General features: G+C 44.8%; 1 protein-coding gene across 2 annotated transcripts in view; it reads right to left on the reverse strand.

The window, feature by feature from the left end:
- Positions 1-854: 854 nt before the first annotated feature.
- Positions 855-21,069, reverse strand: part of PARD3B (par-3 family cell polarity regulator beta) — an 853,033-nt gene continuing 832,818 nt past the window's right edge. For both annotated transcript variants that reach the window (XM_081143277.1, XM_081143276.1), the window contains exon 23: positions 855-5,451. In XM_081143277.1, coding sequence (XP_080999403.1) covers positions 5,097-5,451 — 355 coding nt within the window. In that variant the 3' untranslated portion in view covers positions 855-5,096. The remainder of the gene's footprint in view (positions 5,452-21,069) is intronic.

The raw sequence follows: 21,069 nt of genomic DNA on the forward strand, positions 1-21,069 counted from the left end.
GGCCTCAAAAAGCCAACGGCCCAACTATCGGCAACAGAATCACTTTTCCTCAGCTGTGAACCATGCTGACACTCAGCCTCTGGATCCCCAGGAGGCTAGAGTGGACACTCCTGCAGTAAAACCAAAAGCCTCTGCTACCAAGTTTGCCAGCAGAAGACGGCCTAGGTTCTGTCTTCCAGGGTGTTTCATCTGATTGGTAGAAGCTGGGCCTGGTGGAACTCAAACTGCAAGGAACTGTGGTCTCCAGCTTTAGTTCTCTGGTCTGTAGGAAATTTTGCTGTAAGAAGGTGGGATGGATACGAGGGAGCCAGTCTCCAATTTCTGCCTTTAAGTCTTCATGGGGAAAGAGCCCGCTTTATCCGGGTCCTGCAGGATGACTGAGGAGCCACAGGACACAGGGCATTGGAACAGGGATGGCTGTGCTTACTGCACGCTGTCATGGTATGGAGCTGTGAAATACATTGCCTCACCCAAAGCAAAGAACACTGCCTCGGCCTGGGTCTCACCTCCTCCCAGGGGTAGCCCATATCCACTGACCAACACAGGGGGATAAAGGCCTAGATCCCTAGATCAACTTGGGACAACTCTGCAGGGCCACAGCTCCTCCCTCTCTCGCTTCCTGCTCCCTTCCCCTGCCTTCTGTAGGTGCTGAACCCAAGTGCACTTCCAAATAGACATCCTGCTGGTTCAGCATCTGTTTCTTGGGGAGTCCAGCACGTGACAGATACTTACTCCTCTGTCCTCTACCCTGTGACACTCTGTTCAAGGGTAAGCAGGACCAGACCAACCCATTCATTCATCAATTCCTAAAACAAACTGATGGTGGGTGAAAACCAAGACTCTGACGCCCTACTGACTGAATAAAGCTTTATTTTAATGCAAAATAAAACAAGAAAAATTTGTATATTCATATATAACAACATCCAAAACATTTTCTGTGGTACAAATGGAATCATCTTAAAAAGTCTGTGAAGAACTTATTCTCCACCCCCATATGCCAAAATATGATTCATATATTCTTATATTCAGAACAGACTTGGTATCACATAAGCACAGGGAAACACTAGAAAAAGTGACTGTCTCCACAGCAGGTTTTGTTTCTATGTTCCAGTAGTAAACAGCACTCTCTCGAAGGGCTGCGCCAGGGCAGTGGGTTAGTTCGCTCTCCACTCGCTAGGTAGTTAAGCCCATCTTTGCAAGTCAGGCGGTGTGTGATTCTATGACTATTTAAGGACAGGAGGGAGAAAGAGTTTCACTTAGAAGTCGTAGCTGCATGTGAGAGTCTAGGCTTATTTTAGCTATCTAACTTTTATTCTTTTTATCAGAGAGGTGACTTTGTAGGGGTATCTTATGGAGAATCCTCTTTGTGGTCTCATTGTGGCATCATTTCCACCTAAGTCAGTGCGAACTGGGAGTGCAGAGAAATACTCCTGTAGCATGTTCGGGAAGATGACTCCCTCCTGCCTAATTGTACTAAATCTGGACTTTCTGTTGCTCATGGACTCAGAAAGCAGTAGGGTGTCTATGCGATTTAGCACCAGTTTGAAGGCCGTTCATTGTGGATTTCAGAGTTTAATGCTGACGGGGATCTGACAGACACACCTTCCTCTCCACACCAAACTCTCCAGATCTCTCTCTCCCTGTGAAATGCTAGGATGTTCCTCCAATGAAAAGAAATGTGGTGGTTACAGGCTAGGAGGAGAAGCACTCTTAAAGGCTTGATCTCTGTGCATACCAGCTTCAGGCCTGACAACTCCAAAAGTTGCCAGGTAGATTTCCTTCAGAAAATAAGAAGTTCACAAATCTTTGGAAGAAATAATGGACCATGTTTTAATTTTATTGAGTTGGTGGCAAAAATAAAGCTACAGTGAAGTCTCGAATCTCCTCTACCAGGCGTTGCAAATTTCCTCCATGGAGTGACCGTGGGACGGTGGATCTCACCACGCTCTTGATTATACAATCTTTGCTCGGTGTTGCCTATGGGGGTCAATGCACACAGACCTAAACACCTAAGAATAATGAGCTGCACAGGAATTTTCTTCTAATTTTTGTTCGTTACTCAACTGTGATTTAAGTCAATGCTCTTGTCTCTGAGCTTGCCTTTATTCACAGATTTATAGTGGGGGAGCAATTATTGCACCAAGAGTGCTACAGCCACAGCCCAGGGACACAACAGGCTAATGAGATGTTGTGTGCCCTGGCAGACTAAATTTTCCTTCATCTGAAAGTTTGCTGTGGTTTTCTCCCTTTCATCTCTCTACTCCTGTAAAAAGGGACAAAAACAGCCCTCTAAAATTTTCAGTGACTTGAGGCCAAAACATCACTTCAAGGCTTAAATGACCCAGTGGTCAGATCACGAGCCAGGTGGGTATGGGTCGATGGGTTTGCGCTCCCTGTGCCATCTACTCCTGGGGGCGGTGGATGGTAAGGGTGATGGTGGTATTAGCCTCCTGAGCTACAAGGAGACACCTGATGGAGTTCTTCCAAAGCCCTAAATAAACTGGGAACTATTTCTTGCTACTCTGGGTACCTACTGATTAGAGCCTGGTCTTCTAAATACTCTAAACAACCTGTTCTCTTAAATGGTGGAAAGACTCCTGTAACCTCTGGTGACAATTGGAGGGTTGGGACAAAGGTATTTATAAGGCTTACATTCAAGCTGCTCTTAATTGTTGCTTGGCTTGAGGGGACCCCTGTCATACACATAATGCTGGGTTCTTCCAGGCAGGGTCGATGGGGCATGTGTTATGCTTCAAGCAAGAAAGGAAAACTGCTATAATCATTTTGTGGTCCACCTTAATAGTGCCTTCCCATCATAGGCTGCCCCTCAGGATTAGCACCTGTTTTACTGTGTATACAACACAAAACCATGCTTGGAGCAACCTACCCTGAGCCTGCCTGCAGGAGGTGTGCTCACAAGGTGGAAACGTGGTGAAAATATGGGCATTCTTCCTACAAAGGTCATTTCTCCAATGCACATAGAATTTCTCACTTTATACTACTCCCCCAGGCCACCTCTTGTGAGCCTTGGCCTTAGTCCAGAAGCAGCCTTCTGGTTGGGTTATGTCCAGTCGTCCACAGACATTTGGTTAAACTATGGAACATACTGAAGAGCTGATTTTCAATGCTTTAAACTGAGTTGCAGTACTCTCACAGTCTCACTTTCTTCTTCAAGGTTTATTTAGATTGAAGGAAAGGCAGTGTTCGGCATGTTGGCAGGGAAACCCTACAGCTCACCTGCACCCCACCTCTGGGTGAGCAGGGCCCGAGATCCTCTACCTCTCTGCACAAACTGCAAACGATCTAAAGGTGCCTGGCTTGAGAGAGATGAGAGGGCCAAAAAGAACTTGACAGCCCATTCTCAAGACCATAGTAATTGTAGTTGAGAAAATGATACCTCTTAAAGTCCAGTAAATGACATGATTTAAATCTAAAACCAGCAGTTGTATCATTCTTGGTAACAGAATTCTATTTTAAATTAAAAACAGTAAGACTAAACTGGGCTGGATGGGTACTCTCTATATTCAGTAATACTATAATTTATTAAATCCTATTAGTCAGAGGTATTTTAATGTTGACCAAAATACCTCTAAATTGAACTCAAGACATTTTTATTTTTGGGAGGGAATAAAGAAAGAATGTGAAAGGGCCGAAAGTATGGCGAGAGTCACTGGACAATTGGATCTGCTGCTCCCATGTTTTACTGTGTCTCAGTCTTTTGTTTGTACTCTCATTTGGGCCAGGTTGTAAGTTTTAGAAGTTCTGTTGAAATAAACAGAAAAATAGCTGCAAAGCTCAAAAGAGATTGAGATGGGTTTTGGAGGGTGAGGTTCAGCTTCCTGAAACCATAGACCTTCATTTCCCAATTGGACACCCTGGCCTTGGTCTTGCCCCGACTTTCGTTAATGAAATATAGCAGATACAGAATGATCTCGTTTGTGTGCCTCCTCCCTTCCTATCCCTTCTTTCTTTTTTTCCTTTATTATTCCCTTACTCATCACACTTTCCAGAAAGCATTTTTATCTTTCATTATTCATACTGGTCACACACACACACACACACACACACACACACACACACACACACAAGGTCAGCCACCACCATCTACTACCTGCTGGTTATCAGTCTCTAAAGGCCACAATCAGCCCCTCCCTGTCCCTGGGGTACAGATGGTGATGTTTGGCACTGAGTCTGGAATTGGCACCTCCAGGGCATTGTTTCCTGTGTGGTCTAGTCAGTGGGCCCTGTTTTTCTCAAGTACATTTAGCCCTCAGGTGGGAAGCTTAAAGCAGAGGCCCCAGTAATAATAATTATGAGCAGGAGATCTGGGGGGGCCTCTAGGACTCCTCCCCATGCTATTGTGCCTGGCACATGGGGGGAAGGAAGGTGAGGGCCATGGGAGTTTCAATCCTCTCAACCTGGCCACCGTGGTCCCTGGAATAATGTTCCTTCTAGAAGTTCTGCCTAGCTTCGCACACTCTCCCAGAACTCTAATACTGCATTCGCATCTTACTTTTATATAAAAGTGAGGGAACGTGAAACACTTATACCAAACGAATGGTACCAGGAACCTGAGAAATTAATTCTACAGATAAAGAAATGCAGTCTTCCTCTGGGTGTAAAACGTTTCAAGGAGCTCACAAGTCATGCTTGCTGGTTGTTTCTCATGGAAAAAATTACTCACTTAAGATACCCAAGTTTGCAGCCGCTCTTCAGACTTAATACGGGGTGGAAGCTTAGCTTCTGAAGGGAGACGATCCAGGGCCCTGTGCCTGCAGGGTGTCAGACCAGGGAGGCGCCCGGGCGCCCCTCCTCTGTCATGTGCTCCTTCAAAGGCCCTCTCATTGCCTTCAACCGCCCTAAACGTGTCAGATGTCAAGCAGTATTGTTTCCGTGGCCCCATCCTTCCTCTTGCTCCTGATTTACCCTCCAAACGCCTGTCCCTTCCTCTTCCCTCTAATCAGCAGTCGGGTGTCACGATCTCGGCTAAACCAACCCCTAATGCGTCCCAAGGACAGTCTTCACGGGAAGGGGGCCTGAAGGCAGGGTGGCTTCGCTGGCTTCCTCCCCGGGCCTCGCTGGCTGGCGGTGCTCAGCTACACGGCCGCAGTCATGGGGTTCTTCTGCCGGGGGTCCTGGCTTCGGTAGGGGTACTGGTCTGGGCTGCCCGCGCGGGGCCCAGGCCTGCCCACTTCCTGATAGGCTGGCGCCCTGTGGTGCCGAGGGGGCGAGGGCGGCACGTCTTGGCGAAAGGGTCCCTTGTGCTGTGGCGCCGGCGGGGGAGGGTAGTACTGGGGGTAGCGGAGATCTGCCACCCTCAGGTCCGGGGCGCGCGGGTAGCCCCCTTTGGGCGGGTGCGCGGGATGAGCCGCCGGGTAGTAGGGCAGCTCCCTCTCCTTGTAGAGCCCTCGGGGTGCTGCCGTGAGATAGTCTGCGGGATCCGGTCCGCCCCTGGGGAGAGAAGAGACTTGTGTCAGCAGCTGCCGGGCCGGCTGCCCCGCTGCAGACCGCACTCCCCAGTCTCCCTTAGTGTACCACAGGGGTCCCCGCGGGCCAAGCAGCACCTAAGAACTGCTTGAAGGTAAGCTTAATAAATGCGTGTGCCGACCCTCCCACTGTGCCCACCCGGAGGCTACAGGGCTTTGCCCCATGTTTAGGAGGACAGGTGGGCATGGCCCCTGGGTTGTGAGCAGAAGTGACCTGTGCCCCTGAAAAGAAGACAGGGAACCTTCTTTGCTCACCCTCTCTTCGTGCTGGCCACTGGAATGGCCATTTCAGACCAGAGGGGAAAGCCGCACGCTGAGGAAGGCAGAGCCACACACGGCAAGAGCCTGGGTCCTTGCCACCGTGGAGCCACCATGTCAGCCAGGGCTGCTTACGCTCGGATTAGTGCCTGAGAGAATGTGCTTCTCTCTGGTTTATACCCTCTTCTGCTGGCCTTTATCATAGTGGCCCAACGAGTTTCCTAAACAAGGCGGAGTTGAGCTCCCTTAGGGCTGTGATATCCCACCCCTTCCCTCTGCCTCCCTGAAGGGGGCCTGTATGGGATGGGAGAAGCTACAGGCTACTCAGAGCCATCCGGTGCCCCTGGATGACACTCGCTTCTCTCCGAGGTCCGTGGGTGCTCTTTACATGGGCCATAGTCTTGGTGTACCTTTTTGTCTTCTGTCACATCCCTGTGTGGACTAGTGTGCCCACCCTTCTCTACAGTTCCTAGAAAAAGTCCTAACCCGGAGCTGGGAACTAGTCCCCTAGAGCTTCTAAAAGCAATTCCCCTGCAGTCAAGAAGCACGGCCAGGCCAGTGGCAGATGGGAAAAGCCAAGCCAGCTGCACGTCACACAGCGTCACCGGTGGGCACGCAGTGCCCAGAAAGGTCCAGGGCAAGAATAAACACTCACAGAAAGTGACCCTGCTAGATCTTTCTGCTAAGACAACAAGCATCTTCTGATCCACTTGCCATAACAGAAGCAATACGTCTCTAAACAGATGACTGCCTCTTATCTAGCCTGGGGTTAAACAGATGAGTTCTGTTTGTGGCTCTTAAAATCCCATAAACCTCCTGTGCGCATATACACCACCATCTCCCCCAGATCCTTCCCACTTTTTTACCCCTCCTCCCTTTTATTATATTTTAAAAGGAAAACAGCAACAATCATAATTAATGAAAAGCTCTCCAATGTCAGAGTACAGCCTGGTTGAACACTTGAAAGAAATGACAGGGCTGTGAGAGCAGACTGTCTGTGGTTAATCAGACACCATCAACGAGGGTCAAAATCAGCCTGTAATCTGCAGTGTGATGTTAAAACAGCTCTGTAAGTTCTTCAAATCAGTGGAGGTTTGACAGGCTCCAAGCTCTGAGCATGTGGAAAGCAGCATGCGAGCACATTTACCAAGATGAACAGCAGAACTCCCTCTCTACTTCTTTATATCTTAATTTAGCTATGTATAATAATGAAAGATAGATCCTTGCGCTTGGGGTAATTTAGTTAGCGAGAGTTTTCAGATAAAAAAATTAAATTGTTTACGTACAAGTTATTATAGCGTCAACTGCTATGATTCAGTGCAGTGTGCTTCGCTCTATTTTAAATCGCCCGTGACAAATCGGGCACAAATGTGTATCTGTCACTCCAGCCAGGAGAAATTAAGGATCAGGATTTCATCTTCTCTCTCCCTGAGAATTTTATTTTTGATTTAGGAAACTTCCAGCGTTCATTATATCTTTTATCATAAAATATTTGGAGCCCCCCCCATGCTCATTTCTATTTCCTTTGGTTCATGTTAGAGATTTCTGAAACGCTTAAAAAAAATCCTTAACCTGTGCTTTCTCTCAAAATCTACTGAAGATATTTCCCTGCATGAAGTGAAACATGTGGTTTTTCTGCACTCATTTTAAGCCCTGGGGATAAATCACTGACATTTGCAACACACAAACATTATCTGCTTTAAAATGAACACACAGCCGGTGCTCCCTGCGGACCCTCTTAGCCTGGATGTTTCCTGTTTAAAATGGAAAGAGAGAAAGGAGGAATTCCAGGCCTTGGACTTTTAGGGTCCTGTTCTCTCCCTGGAGGTTTCTCTCTTTTAAAACAGAACATTATAAAAGACAGGCACACCTTGTTTTTATTTTTTATTTTTGGAGAGAAAACCCAGATCAAGTGGTGACGGGGCAGAAGCCACCCTGAGAGCCACCAGGCCAGTGCACATGGGGACAGTTGCTATCTCTTCCCCCACACCTCGCCCCAGCCACTCCTCCACCTCTCAGGGCAGGTGGAGCAGATAGTTTGGGGCCCCATGTTGCTTCCTCTGAGGGGAGGTTCCATGCCTGAGAGTTTGCTTACATGTGGCAGAGACCAAGTAAGGTAGCTGTTCTTTGTCAAGAAATGAAATCATGGAAATCGTCTTTACTCTGTAGAACTCATCAGAAACAGTTATCATTTTTAATTTTTCAGAGAGAAGGAAAACAATGAGCTGGCCTATAAAAACACTGTTAAAGGTTCAAAGAGTGCTAGAAGAATTTTCCTTTTCTTGATGATGGTGGTGGTGGTGGGGGGAGTTGCTGTTGTTTGTAATAACTTTTTGCTCAAAATTAAGAATTTTCTACAGACTTTTCCCAGAACAACATCTAAGTGCTTTTCAATATTGTATTATCTCTCTCTCTCTTAAAGCAATGATTTTTAAACAGAAAAAAAAAAAGCCCTTCTCATTAACTAACAAACTTGATAGGCAAAAGGAAGAAGAGGGAGTGAGCTGAAATTTTAGCTTTGTTAATCTTGAGTTTCTCTTTATATAGTTTCTTTATTTGGATGAAATTTCGTATTTGTAGCACAGAAACCAGTCCATTCTGGGGTCTAAGAAATGCTTAATCACAGTGACCGATGCTGCCTGAGTCGATCCTGAGCAACACAGTGGCAGCTTCCTCTGGAGATTCTGATGCAAACAGGGATCCAAATAGAAACTGTATCACAACTTCCAGACCCCTCATTTTCCATGTGACCTCGTGAGCTTCATTTGTATGTGTTATTGTTTTTCTTAAAATCAGTTTCCCATTGAAAATCTCACCCAGGAACCATATTTACTTAAGGAAAGAGAAACAAGCTTATATTTGCTTTCTTTATAATATAATTCTTTAAGGAAGCTGTCATGAAAATATCTCTATTTTTAAAATTTCACTTAAATTTTTTCACTATTTACTTTTTTATTTTAGTTTTGATTAGGTTCATATTTGAGGACAAAAGGAGTCAGATTTTGCTTGGAAAACGTACAGGAACTATCTCAGATATGCAGTTTCCAATCACACAGACACATGCAATAACAAATGTTGACCTTTAAGTCTAAACATGAGAAAGACATATGATATTGACATGTGAAGAAACAATAAGGATCACTTTCTTTATATGAGGTTTTATTCCTTTTGCCATTTTGGTATGCCACTATTTTTCATTAAACAAAAAAAGGGCTGAAAATCAGAGGCTAAGCAGGTCAGAGAGCCAGCCCCTGGGTACCAACAGTCTTCATTTTATGGAAAGATGGAAGGCATGCTCCTATGCTCGCTAAGCCCATCCTATATGGGGAAAGGGCTCAGTGTTGGGTGAACTGAGTCCTTGTGATTCGTTTATCTATTGCACTGGAGCACAAGCATCCTGAAGGAAGAAACTGAGCCTCATATATCTAGTGATCTCCCTCCCTCAGATCTTAGCACTGGGCTTTGCACACCATAGGTGCTCCATAAATGCATGCTGAATTTGTTCATGGGAGTTTAAAGAGAAAACCTAATAACACACCCAGTAACCACAGAGGGTCAGATGTGTGTAGGGGCTGGACGTAGGTAGGTGGGTGGAGGAATAAAAAGAGAAAGTGGACTCCCATTGAGATTCAGAGGCTACAATGGTTGAAGTAAGACTACTCTCTAATTTTTCAAAAAGGAGGGATGGAAGGGGGTGGCAGTGGGCTGAAGAAAAGTGTTGGGTTGAGTCCAACACAAAATGACTGTAAACTTTATCGGGGCACAGATTATTATATTTGTCTTGTTTTCCAAGAACGAAAGTATACTCTCTTATCTCGGTTGTCTTGCATAGTACTTGAACCACAGTAGGTGCTTAATAAATCTTGGAATCAAATTTAATGGCCTTGACTTACTAGTGAGGTTAACATGACTAACTGGTGCAGGTTGAATGTATTTATTCAAGAATCATTTAAGGACTGTTTTTCTTATAGTCCAGCAAAGAAATTTTCTTTATTTCTGTTAGAACACAACAATCGAGGAAGATCCTTACATATGTGCCTAAGAATATAGTACATATGATCTCAAATGAAAGGTCTTAGGGAGGCGACGTCAGAGGTGAAACCAGCAGCAGCCACCACAGTTTCAAGTACCTGAGCTTAAGGGCTGATAAACACCAATCGGAGGTAGAGGCCATGTCCAGCTCCCCTCTGTCACAGGGCCTCCCAACCTTTTCTCCACCAGAACACACATGGCGGGGAACTCATATAAACCACACGTGTGCAAGAGAAGCAGAGGCTACGATTATGCAAACTTCTCTACCTCCTGCTGGAATTGAATGCCCTCCCCTCCCACTCAGCAAAACAAAACAAAACACAAGGAGATTCAAGTGAGTGGGGGTGACATTATCGAGGGAGAAACTTCAGTCTGCTCTAATTTATCAAAAGAAATTATTTGTAACCTTTTGTTCTTCAAGGGTCAGTGACAAATCTTTGCAATAAATAGCTGATCACGAGTTGCCTATGTGTCTGAAGCCCGAGTACAGAACCACTGCTTCACCCATCCAATGGCCCCCTTCAGGAGGAAGGACAGGTGAGGTGGAAGAGTGACAGGGGGAAACAGCTAGGGTTGAGCCACAGTTTAGCAGGTGTAAAAATAAGACACACAGTAAAAAGTGTGAAAGGCACAAGGAAAAGCTTCCACAGGGCAGAATCTTGTTCCTCTTAATTTCTGTAAAATACTAGGCATGCGAATAGCTGCCAAAACAGAGACAATTTCTTAACTTCCAAGGTAGTCTTTATGGGTTTCCTTTTTGGGTACTAATTGACTGTGACCAAATTTGGGGTTCAAATAAAAGGAAGTAACATGATGTAAAACTGCTGGTGTTAAGAGAGGGCCCCATATCCCTTGGCAGAAAGTCAACATCTGGCGAAGCTATATTACTCTCAAGTGTGCCACATGTAGATCCCTTAGTAGGGAGCTGATGTTGGTGCCTTCTTCTCTGATTCTTCAACAAACACACAAAGCTAAAAAAAAGATCGGCGCAGACGAATAGACTTGTAGGCGCTGGAGTCCCCGTGCTATGTGGCCAGAGATGCTTTCAGTCTGTGTTTGGAAATTCCTTCAGGGTCAGATTTCCAGTCACCAGGCCTTCTGCCTCCATCCAGGCCTGGATGTGGCTGGCCAGGAGTAGCAGAGCCCTACGCACTGTATACTACACAGCTATGACTTCTGCATATTTTACAGAATTGTAAACTATAATAATCATTTGATGGCCTATGTTACAGAGACAGTTTTCAGAAAGAAATGTCACTCTCATCACTTGCATTTCCCACAGCGTTATGAGGACTGGACTCTCGCTCTTTGCTAAGAACTGGAGTGGAAAGAGATTTATCAGCAGATGCCTTTTGTCCTTGTGAACACCAAGGAAATATTTACAAAGAAAATGAAAGAGGAATGAGAACAGCTGAGTCCTCAGAAGACATTTCTGAACAGTTTAAGATAGTTTTAGAATTTTGATTGCCCACATTTAATTTCTTTTGTCATGTTTTACAGTAATTGACCACAAACAAGAATTCAGTTATTCACAGACTTCATGTGCAATTACTATGGGGTCCTAGATAACCTGTTAGCAGATGTTATCTGGAAAATGGCCCTTAAGAATGTTTCATCCTATTAGGTGGTAGGAGGTATTCCCTAAAAATGGTCTTGCTAAAATAATTTTCTTTATGAGGGGAAGCGAGATATTAAAGTGGGTGCTGAGGACAACGAAAAAGGGTAACATGTATAGGGAAGGAATCTTGGAAGCCAAAACTGCTGTGAGTGGCTGCAAAGGAGTGAAATCTACCGAGTGACACCTGCATATGCTTACTCCATGGTATTTTTAACCCCAGAAGAGACTTTATTTAAAGAGAATGGCAACCAAAGGAACAAATCATTATAACTTGTTAGGCTACTAAAATAATTTCTCTCTCTCTCTCAACAGTAGCCCTGGAATTTCAATATCTAAACACTAAAGATTATATCAAATTGTCATGCAAGAGACAATGGTTCCGTTTCAAGGTTAGACTTGGAGGGCCAACAGGTTCAAGAGCGTAGGGTCTTGAATTCCAAAGACGGTTTTGCCTGCCCCTTAGGAGCAGCGCTGCACAGTTGTCTGCCCCAGGTCACTGCCTGCAGACAGGACATTCGAGGAGAAAAACACACCATTCATGAGGGCTGTTTTACCCTGATCCATTTAGATTATATTTATTTTCAGAGTAATACACATAATTTTTGGAGAAGATACTCAGACGTCATATAGCTGCCACATCTTTACCTGCCCCCATTTTTCTGCCATTAATTTCTATGCCTGGGCAATAGGAGGATTCGGATGTAAACTACCTATGGTATTAGATCAGCAGAATCCCTCTTCACTAAGGGCCAGGACCGCAGAGAACAAGTCTCAACTATGTCCACCTTTGTGTGTGTGTCGGGAAGGGCTTTCATACCATAATTTCATTAAGACCGCAGTGACACCTGCCACCGCAGTTCTCTTACTCTGAAATTCAGAAGCAGAAATACAAGTGTTGAGAACAGTGCTACTACTCTGCTCGATGAGCTCGGGAACAAACCTCGAAAGCCGAGTTTAGAATTACAAAGGTTCGACGGCTGCCAAGCGCAGCAGCTCTGCCCCCAGCGCCTACAGCAGGCCACGCTCCATCCGAAGCATTTTCTCCACATTAACCTGCTTGTCCAGCACAACAGCGCTGCGAGGTAGGTGCTGCCATCCCTGGTTTGCAGGTGAGGAAACGGAAAAGCGGAGAGACTCAGTTACTTGACCAAGGTCACACAGGAAGTAGGAGGCCCAGATTCAAGCCATGTAGCCTCTGATCTCCCTTGCTTGTCCCCTACTGGCCACAAGCGAGGGGAGAATTAAGGAGTGTGACTTTTATCCAGTATGACCTGGAGCAGGAGAGTGACCTGAACTACCTATGGGATGGCTCCGCGTGGAGGTTCCGCGAGCACTCAACCCTCACAGGTACGAAGGTAAACAATGACCCCTCCCCGCGTCTCCTGCTCCTCCAGGGTCCCTTTGGAGAATGGCATCCTCTACAGTCAGCCATGCGGGCAATCTAGACTCCCTCTGCCATCCCCACTCCGGCCAGACATTAGGTTCTAGAAAATGCTCTTAAATATTCTCTGCTGTCCACCCTCACTGCACGGCCTTACTTCACTCAAATCCCTTTCAACTGGACTAGCAATAGTTGATCAGGGCTAGCAGACAGGCAGGCAGAGCTGCGGGCAGCTTCCCGAGAGAGCAGTTCAACCACCTAGAGCAGGTGCACACGAATCTGAAGGACAGCTGAATTCTGTAGCCTCCAAGCCAGTTGCCACCAACTCCGAAGCAATTTCGAGCACATTGCACTTTCTCTCAAATGAAAACGTGGCAGAGTTTGTAAAGACAGAGGAACTCAGTTTTCTTTGGGGGACTGTGTGAGCATTTACATTTTTTTGGATATGATACTCTTGAATTTAAAACCTGACAATTGGTTAAGTGTTTTGCTTGGGCCTGAATACGAGATCTGCCATAAAACTTTTTTTTTTTTTAAACATCAGATAATATTTTCTCTCAAATTTATAAGACTAAGTGAGGTTTATATAATGTACTTCACAAACCTCTGGGTTTCCTTTCTGCCTTAAGAAATGAGCATGCTAGTGTTAGTATTTAACTTATAAGGTAGTTGAAAGACAAATGGACTGGGACCAATGTAAAAATAAGTGCTGGGCTCCTAGGCTTTTGGGTAGGAAGGGTTTTCACATTAGCACCTCAAATACTGACTGGATTTCATCCCCATGCAGGTATCCTGTGGAAAGAACTTTCCTCATCCTTCTCTTAGTAGTAGCATGAGCTTCTTGGTCCCACCCTCAACTGGAGGAGGAGGCCACCGAAGGAGGCACAGTCTGGCCCCAAAGCTCCATGTGGGGTTAGTTTGGATGTTAAAAATGGATTCAGCCACACTCATGCTTGGGTGTATTTTGGAGGTTTCTATTCGAACAGTCTCCCCAATATCCAGCACCACAGCAATGGGGCCGTTCTCCAGTTTCCACTACATAATACATGGAAGCACCAGGGGCCTCTCTGTACCACTTTTGATGTGGAACTGAAGCACCTCATGATAATGTTCACTGAAGTCTGGAGGGTCATTCCGGGACTTCATCTGTCCGTGCTAAACAGGCCCCAAAGCCCCAGGCCGGCCCTGGTGGCCGCACAAGGCTCAGCTGTTGGCTCCACTCAGCCCTCCTCTCCAGATCCCTCTCATTATTTGGCCGAACACTTTGGAGACAGCATCAGCATGACAGATTCTACGTAACGTCACATTCTATTCATCTTTCATTTTTGCACATGAAATGGATTTACAGCACAAAGGTTACTGAACTATATTGTCAAAATGATTTTCAACAAATAATAAAGGTTATTAAGAGCATCTTTGGTTCTGATGACGAGCCCTGAGCGCCCCAGTCCCGCCTTGGCCTCTTCATCCTGTGCTGATCATTACATGGCTGGTGAAGACCTGTTATTAGCATCATTACCAACCTGTTACTTTCAAATCTCCTTTTACTGAAACTAGAGCATTCTTCGTCCCTTCTCTTTCTGTTGGAACATAGTCTGACTGCCAGCCCAGCTTCTTCGGGTGCCATCCTCGCCTTTGATGCTGGTAAAATGGAGCAGCTAGCAAATCAAGGCTTATCATAGCTCCAGCTGATTGGGGCTGTGAAACCTCTCTCGTCATTACTTCTTTTTGTGTCCAGTGCTCTTGTACAGTTACTGTCCTGAGCCTTTCCACAACCCCCTCCTACGCTCCCACCTCTACTCCCTTCAGCAAACTAATATGTAGGTGCAGAGCCATTGATAAGTGCTTTTTAAAAAGACAGAGCAATACAAGCTTTTACTGTGAGTGAGCTCCTTCAGATATTATTTCATCCCACATCTGTTCTCTAATTCCCTGATTTATTGATTTACTCCTTGAACAATTCGAAGAAAACGGAAAATCCACCCTCGCTTCTGTTTTTTTGAGTGCTGTATTGGGGGCTGGAGTGTGTACCCATAAGGAGGCGATTTCCCCATTTTATCCATGCAGTCTATTATCAGCAGGGCGGCAATCTTGATTCTTAAAATCAGTCACAAAGCTGTAGCTTTAATAATTTAAATGAAAGCTTATCATAGGAAAGCAAATATTTATAAGTAGAAGGCATCTAATTTAAAGAAATTAATTAAAAGTAAATGCTGAAGTGACTTAAAACGAAGGGGCCATTACCAAATAAAACATATTTATCATTTGCCCCCTGCCAGCTTGTTCTTGAACTTCTGGAGAGATGCGGTTCTAGGCTTGCCCTTAGGACCTCAAGGTGCTCTCAGTTTTCAGTTCTGAGGGATCTTGGGATGCACCTCTGCATAGTGAGTGGGGAGAGTGTGGGACTCAGAGGCACTACACTGGGCTGGAACTGAGCAAGGAGCTTTGTAGACATGTGATCCAGGTGACTTAACTTTTTCTGAAACTCAATGACCTCATCTGTAAAATGGGTATATTACTCCTGCCTTTCCTCTGCTGTGGGGTTGTGACGGGAACTGACTGAGAAAGAGCAAATGAACAAACAAAAAGACCAATTACACAGAAGTCCTCAATACTTGTTGAATTTGAAGTCACAATCATTTTTAAAAGAAATAAAACTGGATCTTTAATACAGAGTTTAAGGTGATTGTCCAAAGACCTAGAATGAGCGAGTAAACGATTTGTAAACAATTCTAAAATTTATGACTGAGAGCTATGGACCCTGTGTGTCCCACTCCACATCAATGCGTGTCAGTGTAGGAAATCCTGAGAGGTTGCAACTTGTAGGCATGTGTGTGTGTGTGTGTGTGTGTGTGTACACACACACACACACACAGTTACAGTATATCTAGGCTTACATGGTATTTACATTTTTTTTCAGCTAGTTGCTGACATTTAAACATTGACGGCTTTCACATAAAAATTCAGCTTTCCTGTTTTTGTTTAAATTCAGGCCTCCAGGCCTTACATCCAAGGTCATAATCAGCTGGAGCCGCCCCCCGAGGCAGGGACATAGCCCCCCTCAGGCTGTGCTCCTGCCTGCTTCTCTCCTTGACAGTTCCCACCTGCCCCTATAGCCACTTAGGTTTGCAGCCCCTGCCCCGTGGGAATGAATGTCACCTTCTAGATTTCTGCACCGTTGTACTCAGTTTACATCCTCTGCTTATAGGTGTACGCTGGCTATCCAAACTGCCCACTGGGAAGTGGGCTAAAATTCCTATCTCCACACCTGATCACCTTTAAATCTTTAAAAATAAAGTCCCCGTCAAAGGGTCTGTGCTAGGGAGATCTGAAGAGTGGAGAAGGGACCCCTTCCCGGGGGGTTTCAGACAAGTCATTTCACTTTCTCGGGCCTTATCTTCAACTCTGTAAAATGAACAGGTTGCCCCAGTGAGTCAACAGGTGGGGGTTACGGTTTCATGACCCGTCCAGGAAACCACACAGGCTCCAGTCCACACTGACCTCAGGTCACAGTGCTGCTTTTCAGCCTGACCTCTGCCAGGGTGACCTGGCTGGACTTCTTTACTTATCTGTGCCTTGGTTTCTCCATCTGTAACGTAATACTTGCTTTTCTTCTCATAAGCGAGAAGGCAATGATATGGGTGAAAGTTCATTGCAGGAGAATTGGGGTAAAAGGAATGTAAGATCTTATATTACTCCTGGGGCTCAAAGGTTGCAATTCTGAAGGGAACCTGCCTTGCTAATGGGATTTCTGGATCAGACCTGGCACTCCCCTCTGAGAGGCATTATGCAGATATTTTCCTGACCAGAGGCCATACTGTGCCAGTTTAATCCAGCCCTGGGCAGGGTAATGCCAGACCTCGGTTCAAGGGTAGCCTGTCCCACTTCAGAGAAGCTGGATTCTAATTTGCCTCCTTGCCCCATGCATTTTATGAGGAATGTACGTAGTTAACTGTTATCAGGTGGTTAAGCAATTTGATGAGGTGTGAACTAGCCCTTTAATTGTTTTATTTACAACATACTTATCCTATCCTAACATCCCACTGGGGAATTCTCTACTTAGTTGATTAAGTGAGGTTTAGTGAACTACAATTTGGTAAAACCAGAAGCTGAAAACTATACTCCTTGAAGTTTTACAGTCTTACAGTCATTTGTGCAATGCACGGAGTTGAGGTTAAAAAAAAAAAAGTATCAACAACAACAACAAATGGATTAAATTGTTAATTACCTTTATCTCCACCATTTAGAAAAATAATAACAGAGTCAAGATGGGAAAGATAACCAAGTTCAAATGTACTTGTTCTCCTCTAGGTACTGTTTCCAGTCCAAAGAAATGGCTTCAGAGAACCTTTCATTTGTGGGACAGGTAATCAAACTGCTTTTAGAAGCCAAATGCTTACTTGAAAAACAATCCTCTTACCTTTCCTCTGTATTGTAGTTCTAAATCTGGATGGGTTAAACTCCTCATGTTAACCTAGCCTAGAGGGCCACCTTACTCCTTGGTTGGTGGCAGTGCTAAATGAACCCCCAAACCATCAAGCACCTACAAAAAGGTATGTGCCCCAATGTCTAAACTGAAGATCTTACCACTTAGCCTGGGAAACAAAAAAAGCGATGAAAGACAAGACAGGGCACATATGTTCAATGCCAAGTGCCATGAGATTCCTGCTAGAGGTAAGGGTTCTGAGGAGAGTGCCTTAGGGACCTCCTGAGGGAAGAGCTGGATACCAGCAAGCAGAGAGAAGGGAACGGCGAGGGACGATGACCCTCTAAATGAGCCAGTTGAAAACCTGCAGGATACTGGATAGAAAAGCTCAGAGGCCAAGAAAGTATTCTTAAGTGTCAAAACTTACTTGTCCTAGATGTCATTTCTTTCTGATCTCTTATTTCTGAATCAGATGCTCCTGTTATGAACTTATTGAGCAATGTCAGTAATGTTCAAAAATTAAGTCATGATTGGTTTAAATTTATATTGTAAAATTCTATAAAATAATAGGAAATCTTTAATAGAATGCAGACTTTCTACACGCATAGGGACAAGCGCCTCTACTTTCTACTCGCATAGGGACAAGTGCCTCTGTGGACTGCTAACTGCTGTTTTTACTTACCTGTTTTCTCATGTGTTTCCAATAAACTATGAGCTTCATAATGTAAGGACTATTCCTGAGTTCACTGTTGGCTTCCCAGTGCTTGGCACATGGTAGGCACTTGAAATAATACTTGTTAAATGAATGCTATCTGGAGATTCCTGCTGGAAAAAGTTCTCTTTTCTTTAAACTGAGTGGGACTTAGACTTGCGAACTGAGAAAAAAAATCTCATTCGAGTTTCAGTCACATATCTTTCTCCCCCAGCAACTGGCATCTTTCTTGTTGCCTCGTGACCAAGCTCCCATCTCGGACACCAGCTCTAGTAAATGAGTTTCTGTTGTGATGGTTGGCTTAGTCACACTATAGTAAACAAGAGCCCTAAGTTTGGGGTCAAAATTCCTGGGTTCAGGTTCTGGCTCTGCCTCCGGCTTTGAGTGAGAAATTTCCAATGTTCCTTTTCTCCACTCAAAATTAGGGATTATAATGACAAGGTTGTTGGGAGAAGATCAAATTTAGAGACGTATGGAAAAGCACTGTGGAACTGACAAAGCCCTCCTCGATTGTAAGATAGTATTAGCACTGCCCCTCCGCTTTCTCCAGGCCTCAGGTTCTGCCCTACCCATTAAAATCCTTCAAGGACATGAAGTCCTAGCCCTGAATCTTAATGTCCAAGGCTGGGTACCTTCATTTACTGCTGTACCTTCCTGATGCCTATAGAACCTCTTATCTTTAGTCTTTTCTAAGCTTCCTTCTGAGGTTGTGTTCCTCTTTGCCTGCTGGGATCTCTGGTTTTTGTTCAAACTGTATTGACTTCTTTGTCTCTCAAGGCCTCAACACCAGACCTCCTCTCTTATCTTCTGCTGGGGCCTCTCCTGCTCCCTTTTTCTATGTCCAGGTATGTGTGTGTTTAGGTCTCACCAGCTTTGAGCTGAGCAATCTTGACCATCAATATAGACCCTGCTGCAAACATTAGGAAGTGAGATGAAACAGAAGGGGAGTTAGGCACAAATAGTTCTTGGTTTCCATTTAATGGACCCATGCCTCTGGAAAGCTGCTATCCTCTATAATTAATAGTCCCAGTTTCCTCATCTGTAAAATTGGGATAGTAATGGCTACTTGCATCACTGAGTAGTTAGAAGGGTTAAATCAGAATATCTGTAAAGCGCTTAGCCCAGTGCCTGGGCATGATAAGTGACCGATAGAGATCAGCTATCATTATTATTACTACTTTTCTCCCTGCTGCAAGCTTTTAATTGCTTATTCCTGATTCCATAATGTCTTACATGCTTTTCTCAGTCTTACAAATATTCAAATATGTCCAGAGGCCCTTTTCTTCTCTAAAAATCTGCTTCCTCCAGATGAATATAAGGCAAGTTATCACCACTTTCCCCAAACTTATAGACTATGTTCATTAGAAAAAAACAACTGTACAAAATACACTAGAATGTACACTCTCTTTTTGTGTGCAGACTTAGTTACATTCTTTAGGACTAACTGCTGTTTATTTGTGTGTCCACAATGATGGTACCTCTTGGGGAATTGCTGGAGGACTTGCTGGAGGGTTGTTCATGTTCCCAGAGAAAGACAAACACAACTGTGTGTGTAGCTCTAAAGGGAGCAGTGGATGCTACATCCAAACCAAAGGAAGTTGGGCAGCAGCCAAAAGGCCATGAAGCATGATCTCCAAAGAGACACATTAGCTCCCATCTCTAGTCTTTTTCTTTTATGTCCAACTATCTGGATGAATCAAGCACTGGATTGTATTTACTTGAGGAAGCATTCCTGAAGCTTGTGGGTCAGATGACAATCAGACCCAGAAATAGAAAACAGTGTTGGAGCAATCATCTGATGGATCATTTTTTTAGGGGGTTGGCTGCATTCGTCTGACGGATCATTTTTTAGGGGTTTGGCACTCATTCTGCTTTCCATGAGTGTGTTACAAGAGCTTCACTTTCCCCCTTCATCCTTGATCCTATCTTTCCCCTTCTTGCCTTGTCATCAGAGTTGGGACAGGGGAAAGGTGCTGTTTTTCTGCCTACCATCTGTCCCATCTTACCCCGGTGGTAGTGTCCTATTCTTTGGGGAATCATTTCATGTCCACTCTCAGTTCCTGTTGTTCAGGTGGAGCGACTCTACCCGTGACTCCAGAGGTGGAATGTGATCCCGACCTGGCCATCAGAACATTCCACCCCCCTGAGCACAGTGATGGTTTACGGTTAAGTATAAAATCCAACCACAGCAACCTGAGACCATTCTAGGACTTTTGTTGGACATGTTGAAATGACAGAATCCCTCTTTTGCTCAAGTGACTGAAAAGATAGGAGAAAAGCCTGGTGCTATGGGCACCCATCTCAACCCCAGGATGGGTAAGTGTGCCAGAGAATGGAGCCAATACAGCAGTAAGCAGAGTCAAGAAGATGGGCCAAGGAAACCAACTCCTGATGACATTCTCTGAGTTCCTAGGTAGCTGAACCTGAAGAGAAGTGTACCCTTGGACTTTTTTCAGTTATATTTGTCAGGAGATTTTTGTTCTGTACTGGATATAATGAAATATCTGAATAATGTAGAGGGGGACCAATTACGCTTACCTATTGTTTGTGTGTGGAGGAGCGAACCCAATGGCATAAACACAAGTTCAATAGGATGACATTCTTAGAGAGGACAGATGGCCATTTGCTTTAGAGACCACCTGGGGAAAGAAGCTTCACTGAAGCTCACGTTGCCTCGGCTGGGCACAGTTTCCAATATCTCCAGGGTGGAGAAGGTGAAAAGCAGAAGGCCAAGAATAATTCCCTCTTTAAACTGTGATAAAGAGGGTGTTTGGGGAGAAAGAGAAGAGGCTTGGAGTATGGGAGGGTTTTGATGGGCTTTTAGTCCTTGAGAAACTTCCTTTAGGCTTAGATGCCTGCACCCATAACTTTCATAATTACATATGCAATTATGTTAGTCTATTTCCGAAAAAGTGAGTAACTCCAAACCCTTGTCCTCTAGCAATTATCCATCAGGTGACAACAATGAGAGTTTGCAAATAATTAGTAATTAGTTGCATAAGTATAAGAAATGCCAGGAAAATTCCTGCCTGCTTAGACTCAAGGGCATTAATAAAAAAGAACAGGACTTCCCATCTCTTTCAACCTGCTCCTCTCCCAGCCACAGCCACACGCAGCCTTTGTTAGCTCATCTCTGCCTGTGTCTCTGTTCACACA

The sequence above is a fragment of the Miniopterus schreibersii genome, assembly GCF_964146895.1.
Source record: "Miniopterus schreibersii genome assembly, chromosome: 7".
NCBI classification, from domain to species: Eukaryota; Metazoa; Chordata; class Mammalia; order Chiroptera; family Miniopteridae; genus Miniopterus; species Miniopterus schreibersii.